Source organism: Micromesistius poutassou, assembly GCF_964030765.1.
Source record: "Micromesistius poutassou genome assembly, chromosome: 14".
Classification (NCBI taxonomy): Eukaryota; Metazoa; Chordata; class Actinopteri; order Gadiformes; family Gadidae; genus Micromesistius; species Micromesistius poutassou.
Genome location: NC_140284.1, coordinates 5,705,573 through 5,718,274, shown reverse-complemented (window position 1 = coordinate 5,718,274; position 12,702 = coordinate 5,705,573). Strand labels below are relative to the sequence as shown.

Below are 12,702 nucleotides of genomic sequence, written 5' to 3'. Positions count from 1 at the left end.
ACACATACATGTAGATCTTCAACTTGAAATAATCTTACAAGAACTTAAACCGGAGAACTATGTACAGTCAACACCAGCTCGACTAATACGTTATGAACCAAATCTCCTTACAACTGGCGCAAGGTTTGAGTGACAGGTCTGATGGCCCGCCATCACCCCTAATTACTATTGGACAGGTGCCCATCTCCCACCCCTTAATACTAACATTATTGGGTCAAATCGAAACGTAAACAAAATTTGGTGGTGGTAGAGAGCATTATTTTTGTAGAGAGTAACAAAGATGCAAAGAGCAAATGTATCGAAGTAAAAGTATACATTTTATTGAGGAAAAGTAGAAATGTAAATACTCAAGTGAAGTACAAATCCTGAAAAAACTAGTACAGTAACGAAGAATTTCTACTTTCTTACTAAACACCACTGTATACATGTGTTTATAAATCATGACAAAGTGATATGATTAAGGTGTAAAAGTCTAGTGCAGTGTAACAGTGATATATAAAAAAATATCTTCTGTGAACAAGAATTTTATTTATACAATTTATATTGAAGAAAACAGCAGTTTCAGATTAATCTTCTAAATAAGGTGCAAAAAAATTCACACTACAGTGAATAGGCCTTCATCACAGAGGTGTAATGGACTACTCAAGTGTTGCATACACTTAATTACATCTGTATCCTACCTGGATCATCATAGTTTTCTCTATCAAGATGCATTGGCTAATGTATACAGTATTTGTTTTTCTTCCTTATCATTATACAACAGGTCAATAATCTCTATATGAATTGAAATATTCCAAGTAAATAAATAAATTGAGTTTTCCATTATCTGGCTAGACCGATGGATCCAGAAAATCTTGGGCAGACCAATCATGTGGGACTTGGTTGGTTTAGTAGAGGCGAACACAGGTGTATCTCATGATGTTAACTATGTGCGCTGGCATGCAGACCTATAATATACTTAAGCCGTTTCTCAATTCGCGTTCTCGTGTGTGCTCGTGTACTTAAACGTCATCAGTGGTAGCCCAAGCACTGTTCCAATTCCAAGTACGCGAGTACTATGGTAAAACCCGGAAGTGTTCTCGATGCGTTCTCGATGAGGCCGTTCTACCAAGGATGCATCGGAGGTGACTTGTGTGGACTTGGGACCGTTAAATATCCCAGGATGCATCATCGAGTCCGCTGCTGTTCCAATTGCAGGTGCATACTCACGTTCTCGGAAGTCTGTACTTGAAAGTCCGGACTTGCCAAGTACGTACTTCCAAGTCCGCGAGTACGTAGTCCGCGTACTTGGTATTGAGAAACGGCTTTAGTGAGTTCCACCTGTTTTTGCCTCTTACTGTTAGACCTCTGTGACAGGTCTAACAAGTTTAATTTCAAATTAACAATGACCATAGTTTCCACTTTTAAGTTAGGCCTTGATACAATAATAAGCTATGGAGCTACGCAAAAAACAAGCGATAACGTTGTTTGGCATACGGACACAAGTGTCACGGACAGGCTTTGCACACCCGATAGCTTGGTGAAATGCAGGCCCTTCCATACACTTAGGGAACATCACCCTTGTTATAGTGATGGCGCTCTACATACCTTTACATGCTAATGATTGGTTAGCACTTGAGCTAATAAACTCAGCTATTGGCAAACAACAGAACTCCCACCCTGAAGGAGTCTTCAATGTTTCAGACCAAACTCAGGTCAGTTCTCCCCAGATTTCATCAGAAGTTGAAACGCCCGGGGGTCAAATCCCATGAGACAGTGATTACACCAATGTCAACAATGCATATACAAATCAACACCAGATATGCCCATTAACCAGATTAAGAAGGTGTTTTGCAATACAGCCTTAATGAGAGTTTAAACAAACAAAGCTGGCAAGGGGAACTGTTTCACTTTCCCTCCATAGAGACAGGCCTCAGAGTCTCTAGTATAATTCCCCCCCCATCCTCCCAGTATTTCTACTTTTACTGGTCTGGTCTCTCTCCGGGGGGTCCATCCTCCACGGTGAGCCGTAGATGCTCACCCATTGGGCGCTCTCGGGTGTCCAGGGCCTGCCGGAGCTTCTCCCAGAACAGGTCTGGGTGTGCGTCTGCGCGGGACCAGCTCAGGTAGGTTTGTCTCTTCAGGAGCCTCCTCATGCGGTAGTACGGAGACAGCTGCTGCATGGGAATGTCCTCCAGGAACACCAGGATCAGCACGTCCTTCTGCTCGTCAAACAGACGGAAGCTGGGGAAATGGAAACAGGTACAGTTGTTTCTTCATATATGTGAGCTGTTTAACCTGAAGAAGACTTTGTTGAAGACTTCATCGTACCCCTGGACACCCACCCGCATCCAGCACCACACAAACCATACCTATACACTAGGGTCGTATTGGTCCTTGAGTAGAAATACTTACTAATACTCTTACTATACTCAAGTACTGTACTTGACACATTTTGAACTTGCTACATTTTCCATGCATTGATGTAGCCAATCATTGATCAGCAAGTCAGTTCTGAGAAAATAGCGATGTGATTTAATCATTTTGGCCCTTAAAGTGAGGTTCTTTTTCATTACACACGTGTTGTGGATAATTAGGTGACCTGCTCAAACAGGGTAAATGCAGGACTCTTTCCACAGACATGCACCACGGGCAGTCACTGAGACACATTGCGGGAAAATAAGTTACAGCATTATTGTTTTGGTCACTTGTCCCAACCTTATGCACTGTATTATTGCCATACCATTTTTCCTTTAAAATGTTTGTACACCAGTTACCCATATGATTATGGTTAACACCCTTACCATTCTCAATGTCTTAGTAATAAATGTTCCCTGTCTGTCCTTATGTCTTTGTCGATTTAATGGAGGTGAGTGCTGTAGCAGGGGGCATGTTTCCACTGTTGAACTGGACTGCTTGTGTTATAGAGTGACAGATGCCCTATGGGTTAACCTCACTACTGAGGCCTTAAAGGTGGTGTAAATATGATTTTGAAGAGTTGAGTTGTAAGAGAAGAGTTGTAAAGAAAGTGAGCAGAAAAAACACAATTTTGAAGCAAGATTCTACTCCCTTTTCCCCTATGTTTCAGGTCAGTAAGGGCAAAGATACACTGATTAGTCAGAAATAAGTGCCGGGAGTGCCCTAAAATCTAAATTGGGTCATGCAGAGGCTGGTGCAGTGGACACAAAACAACATTGCATTTCACTCACTAATAGCTGCGCATTCCTAACAAATGACACCCAAATAAAAGCTCTTAAATCTTACCAATAGCAGCTTTTACTTAAGAAGGTTAGAAACAGTACCTGGTTGCAAACTTTTGGCTTAGTGGTTAGAGCGTTATAGCACGTCTAGAGACGTCAAGATGTGCCGACGCAAATGATTAATTTAGTCCTTTGGTCCTTTACACTTTACATTTGGAGGGAGGATGAATGAGGGTCTTGCAATAAGACCACAAGTATATGTGAAGCAGATTTAATGAACAACCATATTCTGGTCATGCATGTAAACTCTGGGTTCTTACCTGGCTACCTGGATCTCTCTGGAGCACCAATCACTCTCCAGGTAATCACGACTGACCACACAGATGGTCTTCCGGCTGCCATAGATGGCGTCTGTTATGTTTTCCATGATGGGTTTACCTGAAAAGCATTGGTCAGTGAAAATACATTCAAATAATATTTTAAGTACATTTCTATCAATCACGTATTAAAACAGGATCATTATGGTTTTTTAAAATAATTATAATTTAACTTTTGTGTATGGGTAGTAGCATGAGTACCCCCTCAGGTAAAACAGTAAACTGTAGCTTTGCTACATCACAGCGCTAGGGAATGAAGGGCTAACATCAATAATAATTTATAAGGAAACCAGATGAAACCTTTATTGCGACAATTCCGACCATTAAGAATGCAGTTCTGAGAATTTCTTGTGCTGCCGCTCTCTGAGCTATAAATCCTATGAATTAGTAGGCCACGATCGCATGGCCCCTCGAAATACATACATTTTATAAATTGAAATCATTTATATTAGTCCTTATTCTAAACTCTGTTTATGATATATAGACTGTAGCTTTTCCAGCCACGTGGGTCCATACTCTCACTAGTCAAACTGATCTTAGTTGCCTAAGAGCAGTTGGCTAGTCTGTCATCTCAGGTCCAGCAGAACAACTGTTATAACAAAGCTTCTTGGGTGAGACAGCATAGAGCCTGGGCCAGAAACCAACAACTGTGATGGACGGAGTTACGCTGTGCTTCCTCTTTCGTTATGAAGATATTCTACCTAGTTTGTATTGGTCAATCACTCGCCTACAGATCCCCACCTCAAGAAACATGATTGGTTGAAACAAATTTTAAAAATCGAAAGAAAGAGAAACGCACCGGTCTGAGCTTGTCTCTAATCTCACTGACTAGTGAGATTAGTGAGTCAGTCAATGTTAGCCATCTTCGAACCATACATTTGCTTACATGCTAACACAGTTGTTTGCACTTCTGTTCTGTTAGCACTTTACTACTTGCCAACAACACTGATTTAATGATAAACTATTAGTTGATGTAAGTATATATAATAAAACCAGATTGCATTCATGTTGTGGAGGAGTTTTAAGTGATTTTCATCTGAGAGTTTTCCTATTGCTAGTTTAATTTATGGCCCTTCTGCGTTTTAGCTTGTCAGTTGTAATACCAAATGCCCCTCAGGCTGGCGCCTCTGTACGACACAATTCCATGGTGCAAATCTCAAACACAACATAAACCAGAGCTGCCAACTCTCACGGTTTCACCATGTGACACACGTTTTTGCCTGCTTACACACGCGCACACGCCACACGTACAAATAAACCAATACAACAATCCTTTTGCTGGAAGGGGAGAGACAGCGAAAAGGGATTTCACTTTCTCACAGTGTGCACCACATACACCATGTCAGCAGGGCTCAAACTCAATTTAATAATCTGTGTGTTATGCAGATTCAAACTAAATCTGTTGCAATTCAACGCCCTGTTTAGCGCCTCATTCGATTTTTAATATTTGAAATGCAGAAGAGGTGAGTGTGAGTATAAACAGGATATCATCAGTGGGCATTAGACAAGATTCAAAGCCAAGATTTTAAAAATAATATATATATATTTTTTTTTTTTTTAATGGATACATGTGATGCAGAGGCAAGGATTGAAGAATGAAGAGCTGGAGGAAGAGAGGGTGGGAGGAGGGATGGGTAGGGTTGGGTTAGGGTTAATTTGTGTTTAGAGATATCTTTTTATTCGTGCCTTTGAAATTAAGGACCAGTCAATTGACCAGTCAACCACCAATGCAATTTCCTGGTCCTTCCTACATTTTAATACCATTTTTAATTTGATCAGTTTTGTTGATGTGGTTTCATTTACTCAAGCTTAATATACATGTTTGCTTATCAAATGGTCATAAACAACAAGAAAATGCATTGTTTTCTGTTACATAACATAACACAGACTCCGATTGCCTTTGCTGTAAACTGATTAATCATGCTTATGGCACCCATCGAAGGCTCATTCTGAGTCGGGAAAAACTCCCCTACCATGTTTATGAGCATATCTAATAGCATAGCCACTGGCATGTATATACAATATATTAAATAGTGTGGGCTAGCATGTATGCTAATGTAGGTGAAGAGGATGTTCCGGATAGGGCTCCTCACCTGGCTGGAAGTCTCGGTGGTGCAGACACAGTCTCCAGCCCTGCTCGTCCTCCAGCTGTGGCAGCAGTTCCCCCAGCACCCAGCCCTCGTCGTTTGTGTTGTAGGAGACGAAGGCGTCATATTGATGAGCACGCTTGTCCTTGTGCTTTAAGTTGTAGAGGAACGCCAGCATGAGGTAGTACACGTAGACCAGATGCCATTGCAGGAAATGGTGGGTGAAGGAGACTGCTATGGTCATGATGACCGCGCATGCCGTGGATATATAACAGATGAAGTCCATGTCTACTGTACAAGAATGGACGTCCATCTCCAACAGTTTTGTACCTTTAAGGTTTGGAGGGTAGTTGCATTCAAAGTTGTATGCATCATACACTTGTGTTTGCTTGTTGTTGATTACCCATTGGAGGAACCATGCGTTGTCACAGTTACAGCTGAAGCTATTACCTTTCATATTCAGGTAATTAAGTGCTGACAGAGACAGCATCACTGGTTCTCTAATCACAGAAAAGACATTCATGCCCACCTGCAAGTACTCCAGCTCCGTGAGGTTAGCATGGAGCAGAAAATCGAGAGACCTCAGGTTTGTCCGTGAAATGTAAAGAGTTTTTAGTTTTTGAATTGGGGAAAACAAATTGTCGGAAATGTCTGTTAAATAATTTGCAGACAAAAAAAGCCTATTCAAATTAGGAGTATAGTTGAAGGTGTGTGGGTGCAGGGATGTAAACTTGTTATCCTCCAGACTGAGTTTTGAAAGATTTGTCAGGCCTTGTAGAAAGTTTTGAGGGAATTTTAAATTATGATATTTGCGTTGAGTTGAAATGTCCAATATATCCAGGTGTGAAAGCTCAGTAAATGGTGGATAAGTAATAGGCTCTTCCGATGCATATATAAGGCGATTGCTCATCAAATTCAATGTCTTTAAAGCTTTCAAGTCACTAAAAGCACCGTTTGTAATTTCAATTTCATTTTTTTGGAGATTAAGATATATAAGACTGGACAGTCCAAAAAAAGTCCCATTTTTAAGTTGTTTTAATTTATTCTCCTGTAATAACAGCCTCTGGAGGGAATCCAGAGCTTTAAATTCTCCATAATCTAGAACAGCGAGTTGATTGTTAAACAAAGTAAGCTCTATAAGATTTGGCATGTTTCTTTTGAAGACGCTGTTTAATTTACTAATGCTGCAGTTTTGCAACGTTAAGTTCTTTAAATTGACCAAATCTTTGAAAATGCAATCCTTGAGAGCCAAAATATGATTATTGTGTAGATGGAGAATTCTGAGATGGGTCATATTGGCAAAATCATCACAGCCAAGAACATTGATGTTATTGGAGCTGAGATCCAGTTCTGAGATTCCAGTTTTCCTTATGGCATAGGGAACCAATGTGAGACGGTTAAACTTTATAATTAAAATGTTAAGCTTCCTAAGAGATTGAAACGAATTTTCAGAGATGTTATTTATCTCATTCATCCCCATGTCCAACTCTTCCAGATTAGTACACAAGTGCAGCATGTCTGATCTTATAACTTTGATGTTGTTATTTCGGATGGCAAAAGAGCTCAGCGATGGGATATTGCAGGAAATATTGATGAGAACCTGCAGATTGTTATTCATATGGTTTAACTTCAGATTCATCAGTGAGGAGTTAAATGTCTCTAGAACTTCCTGCAGTCCATGTAATGAGGAGTGAACCCCACTGATATCTAGTTTAGACACGCCACTAAGGTACGTGTCATTCACCTCCCAGACGATACCATTCTTTATACCATACTCAAGGTTCAAGCTTTTGAGTTTGGGAAAGATATCTGCAGTGAGCCTAAAGACCCTAAGCTCATTTTCAGACAAATCAAGTGTATCAAGTTCTGTAGACTTATTTGACAGCTCCCAAGAATGAAAATTGGAAATTTTATTTGCATGAATGTACAGTTTTTGTAAATGTGGTGTATGTTGTAAGACGTTTGCTAAGTTGTGCAGTTTGTTATGGCCTAGGTCCAAAATCCTAAGTTTGCTCAGAGACTTGAAAGAGGCTGGTGCTACTGTTTGGATGTTATTGAAAGTCAGAATAAATTCTGTGAGATTGACTAAGCCATCAAACATACCCTCCTGTAGCTTAGAAAGCCTGTTGTTGCGTAAAATCAACACCTCTAGAGAGATTTGACCCACAAAAGTGCCAGATTCAATCTTAGAGATCAAGTTGTGTTTCAGGTCTAAGCGCAACAGATTTGGTAAATTTTCCAAATCTGTTTTATTTAGTTTAGAAATTTTGTTTTTAGACAGGTCTATACTTGTGACTCTTGCTGGAATGTCCTTTGGAAATACTTTGATCTTGGGACTGATCTTCTGACAGATGGCCTCTTTGTTCGGTGTGACCCAGCAGTCCTTCAGCACGTAGCCAGTAGTTGGACAAATAAAACTGTTCATAAAGAAATATAATATTCCAAATAAAGAGAAACAAATTCCTCTTAACGGCATCGCAATTTTCGTTTTCATTCCAGCACACAAAGAAGTTTGTTGATGTTGGTAATTCCCAAGACAATGGATCTCCAGTCCTACCAAGGGGATCTTTGGTTTCTTTCGTTAATTTCTTTCAGTCCAGGTTAAAACCGCCAACCCCAAAAACTGTCAAACAGACACACAAAGATACACGAGAGCGGTCATTACAATCTGCTATGGGAATACTAGAATTGAGGCATAGCATCCGTTTTGAGATTTCATGAAAACGTCTTATATAGGCCTACATGATGTCAACATCCTCAGTTAAACATGATCACATGGTAATTAATATTGTGTAGGAATATAATGAATTTCAGTCATAGATAAAGGCCTACATAATCTATTTTTTAAACCATAATAAATAAATAAGTAAAAAAGCAAAGGAGAAACTGATTGCTTCAGGCTAAGCAGTGTTGGCCCGAAACACATTTTAACAAGAGGAGGTGATGTACCTGTTGCTCTGGGGCCGTATTCACAAAGCTTTTTATCTTACCGCTAGGAGTGCTCCTAACTCGCGCTAAAACATTTTACGTAGGAGTTTTTTCTTAAAAGTTATTCACAAAGCCACTGAGACCTACTCATACTAAGGATAAATCACTAAGAGTGAACTAAGAGTAACGCCCCCTAACGCCCCCTTACGTCGATTCTCGTGCACGAGTTTTGAAGCGGTCAGTACGGTGATTGGCTGTTGAGTGCCGGCGGTCTCCTCATTCGCAACTTCCCACAAACGAGCCCACTAAATCAACGGGAAAAAAAGGAAATAGCCTAGGCTACATATGAAGTCCTATCAAACAGTTATGGACAGTGCAGTTAGCAGAATACACGCACGATGACAAGTTTGTGCAGACCACGATAATGACGTTGGATGCACGTTAAAAAGAGAGCCAAAGCAAACAATAAAAATACGTAAATTGCATTATATCAAGGAAGAAATTAAAAGCACCCTGCAAACTATTATCCAATGAGCATATTTCCAGCACTTAAAGTTTGGGCGTAGCCAGAGATTGATTAAGATGCGCCTGTGAGAGTTTGGGTGGCCTCAAGTTCACGGTGAATTACCGGAACGCTGTTAGAATAACTGCTGCAAGTGTCCAGTGGAAGCCAGGGTCCGGAGCGATCGATACGACCATCCTGAAAGCAGCCCTGGCTCTCCACTAAATAACTCCACGCTGTACATGGGGGAATGAAATGTATGGATATAATCGCAAAATCCAATAGGGGGGTTTCCTTCACAGCCCCGCTTCTGTGGTAGCGAATGCGTGGACCTAGACCGGTCACTACGCAGTCCTAGTGAAACGCGCACCGCTCACCGCGCTCTCTGTCACATTTTGCTTTAAATCGAAAGGAATCCTTGTAATGAATCAATTCTGAAAATATTTAGGTGTGCCAGGACCACGCTTGGGTGTCCCAGGCACACCCATGCACACCCGTGGCCACGCCACTAAACACTTTAAATATCAGCCCATACTGCCGTTCAAGTCCTCCTATCATGATGAATGAAGGAGAAGACAACGTGAAACGCAAGCAAAAGCCCAACTGGTCCGACTCCTTACTGAGCAGATTATAAACTCAATACAATCAATTATCTTACAAAAAAATGATTAGATAGTAATCATAAGTAATAAGTAAAGTAGTTATAGGCCTATTATTTTTTTACTTCAAACCATTTATTTTTATTTCAAATAAATAATGATGATTAAAGTGTTGTATTACTATTAATACATGAGACAAATAATGATGGGTTAAGTGATTTATTTATATTTATATATTAAATAATTAAGGATGATTAAAGGTACATCTGTAACATTGCCCCCGTGTGTTTTAATCACTGATGGTTGCGAAATTGCGATATTCCTAAATCGTCGTCATTGCAAAGTTGCATTTTCCCTGTTGCTAAATATCGGAGTGTTATTCACTAATTCCACAAGAATTCCACACAAACAAGTTTGATACCCTCACGAGTTTGCCTATATCGCCTTATCAATTCACAGTCTTCCATTGTCTCCATAATGTCTCGCAGCCATTTTCCGATTCTTTGTGAATAGGTCTTAGCCTACTGAGTTAGGAGTCCTCTCGAGGACTTTTAAGCTCTCCTAGACTTAGGTGCTACTTTTAGGCCTAAAATACTTTGTGAATTGCTCTTAGTGAAAAAAGTTAGGAGTCCTAAATTTAAGACTGACACGCCCATTATTTTTAGGAGTTACTTATGGCCACTTATGAACTACTTTTAGCCCTAAGATTCTTCGTGAATACGGCCCTTGGTCTCCTTCCTGATGCGTATGGTGAATCAAAAGTATGTGTTATTGATAAAAGCTGGTTGGAAATGATATTTTGTGTGTGGTCTATTGGGTTATAAATGATGAAGTAAAAGGAAGTAGCCAAATTAAGTAAGAAAAGGGAAATTAAGGGGAAAAGGGAACTGACACTATCATTTTTCTTTTTAAAATATTTGTTCTAAATAAAATACTAAATGACAATGTCTATATGCAACAAGGATTCAACACAATAACCTCATCATCCTTGAAGGTTAAACACATTGATTTAAATAATTGAAGATTAATCAGTTTACTCTAATTTGTTTTGTTATAGACATTTTATATATTAATGTAAACATAACATAAAAACGGGCCTTGTATGGGAATATCCACAGGTTTGATAATGGCCCTATGTCAATGGCCCACATTGACATGGGGATTATGCAGGATTAAACTGGGTGTTAGGTTGGGTCTAAGTAGGCAACATACATAAATGTCAGGTGTGTGTGTGAAATCTGAACCCAAAACCAGAGTAAAGTTCCAAAGATGTATTTGAAGCAGAGCAAGGCTTCAGCTCAAACAATAACAAAAAACCACAATTTTCTCAAGAGGAAATGGGGAACATAGGACCTGGGGAACATAGGTACGCTCCCCCAACTACATTTAAATCAAGGTTAAAAACGATTACGTTCACCTTTGCTTTCAGATTTTTTTAAATACTGTAAAATGCTACCATGTAAGCTAGGCATGCATGTAACATTTATGGTAGGAAACATCTTGAGCCAGCTTGCTAAAGTAAGCAAGCAAATATCTTACCATCTTTAATAAGCATTATTTATGAGGCAAATAACTAAGGTAAGATAACGTTAGTAGTGCGTTAATAAATGCAGATATTCGGCAATAGATAGAATAGAAGTAATAGCTACTCACTCGATTCATCCTCCGTCTTTGGAAAATCATTCAACGTTAACCAGGTCTACTTATATTTCAGAACATGCCATTTGCATGACGCATGTATAAGGTTGCGTAGAGAGCAGAATCAGAATGTAGCCTGTACACTCTAAAGTTAACACACAATAATACAACACCAAGTCTAATCCTGCATGAAATCCATGTGGTCAATAGACCTCTGACCCTAAAATGTTGTATTGCTGATCTACTGTTTCAACAATAAGTGTACTGTCTATCTCAAGAAAGAAAAGAAAAGAGGAACCATCAGACAACAGCCACCACTGTGACCTAAACATAGAAGTATCATTTCTCCTGACACAGTGCAGTGCACAATAGATTAAATATATTAGAAAGAACCTTTTTGGAAAATGACAAATTAACCTGTTTTGAAAAGATGGCAATTCATCTAAGAGTAATGAATAGCAATAATTCTTAAATGTATATGTTAAGTTCGGCCATAAACCACATAAGTCAGTCATGTATTATATCAAAACCGCTTAGCAAGAAAAATACTCATAGCCATCTGTTCATGAAAAAGACTGGACTTTCAGCGACACCACCATATATGAGCATGACAGGGCACAAAGGCTGTTTGGTTAAATTACACTGGTTTTACCTTTCAGATTAATACCTTAACATTCTCATTCACCAAGAAACATTAATTATGTATTAAAACATTTGTTTTAATTTAAAAACATTGAAAAACATATTGTAAAACATTACATTTAGAGAGAGAGAGAGAGAGAGAAATACTGCTACAGAAAGACAACACCACTGTGACCGAAACACAGAAGTATCAGAGATACACTTCCTCCTGACACAGTGCAGTGCACAATAGATTAAATATATTAGAAAGAACCTTTTTGGAAAATGACAAATTAACCTGTTTTGAAAAGATGGCAAAATGAATCTAAGAGTAATGAATAGCAATGATTCTTAAACGTTCAGCCATAAACCACATCGTCAGTCATGTATTATATCAAAACCGCTTAGCAAGAAAAATACTAGATCACTACTTCACTCACTACTCACTACTTGTTCCAAAAAGTAATGAAGTTAGTAACTGAATTACTCTATAATAATTATTTGCGTTACTGTAAAAAATAAAAAGTAGCTTTGTAGATGTGTGTGTCGTTGTGAGATGCTTCATTAAATTAGAGTTGCTTACAACGGATGTTGACAAAGTCTTTGCTCCTGGACATATTGTACACATAATGTACATGCACGTTCTTGCCTTTGACCTCAATGAATTAGTGCTTATATCTCCACCTTGAAAATGCCAACTTTTCATCGGATTGCTCCGGACTCGCCATTTCTACTGCTTCATCGAATCGGTTTGGTGTTTGTGTGTGCGTG

At 39.2% G+C, this 12,702-nt stretch overlaps 1 protein-coding gene across 2 annotated transcripts; it reads right to left on the bottom strand.

Annotated features, from left to right (window-relative positions):
• Positions 1 to 935: 935 nt before the first annotated feature.
• On the bottom strand, positions 936 to 11,517 carry LOC311358010 (toll-like receptor 13). Of its 2 annotated transcripts, none has more exons than XM_084477991.1 (4): positions 11,326 to 11,517; positions 5,650 to 8,266; positions 3,500 to 3,617; positions 936 to 2,223 (listed from the first exon to the last, which is right to left on the bottom strand). In XM_084477991.1, the coding sequence occupies exons 2-4, from the start codon at positions 8,135 to 8,137 to the stop codon at positions 1,962 to 1,964; spliced, it is 2,868 nt and encodes a 955-aa protein (XP_084334117.1). In that variant the 5' UTR covers positions 8,138 to 8,266; positions 11,326 to 11,517; the 3' UTR covers positions 936 to 1,961. The 2 variants fall into 2 exon arrangements, with proteins under 2 accessions (XP_084334117.1, XP_084334118.1); XM_084477992.1 differs by having other exon boundaries at positions 5,650 to 5,794.
• Positions 11,518 to 12,702: the final 1,185 nt, after the last annotated feature.

Coding starts and splice junctions, on each gene's coding strand:
- LOC311358010 (XM_084477991.1), bottom strand. CDS start 8,137: ATGAAAACGAAAATTGCGATGCCGTTAAGAGGAATTTGTTTCTCTTTA. Junction 3,618..5,649: donor CCACCGAGACTTCCAGCCAG/GTGAGGAGCCCT, acceptor AATGCTTTTCAG/GTAAACCCATCATGGAAAAC. Junction 2,224..3,499: donor AGAGAGATCCAGGTAGCCAG/GTAAGAACCCAG, acceptor CCATTTCCCCAG/CTTCCGTCTGTTTGACGAGC.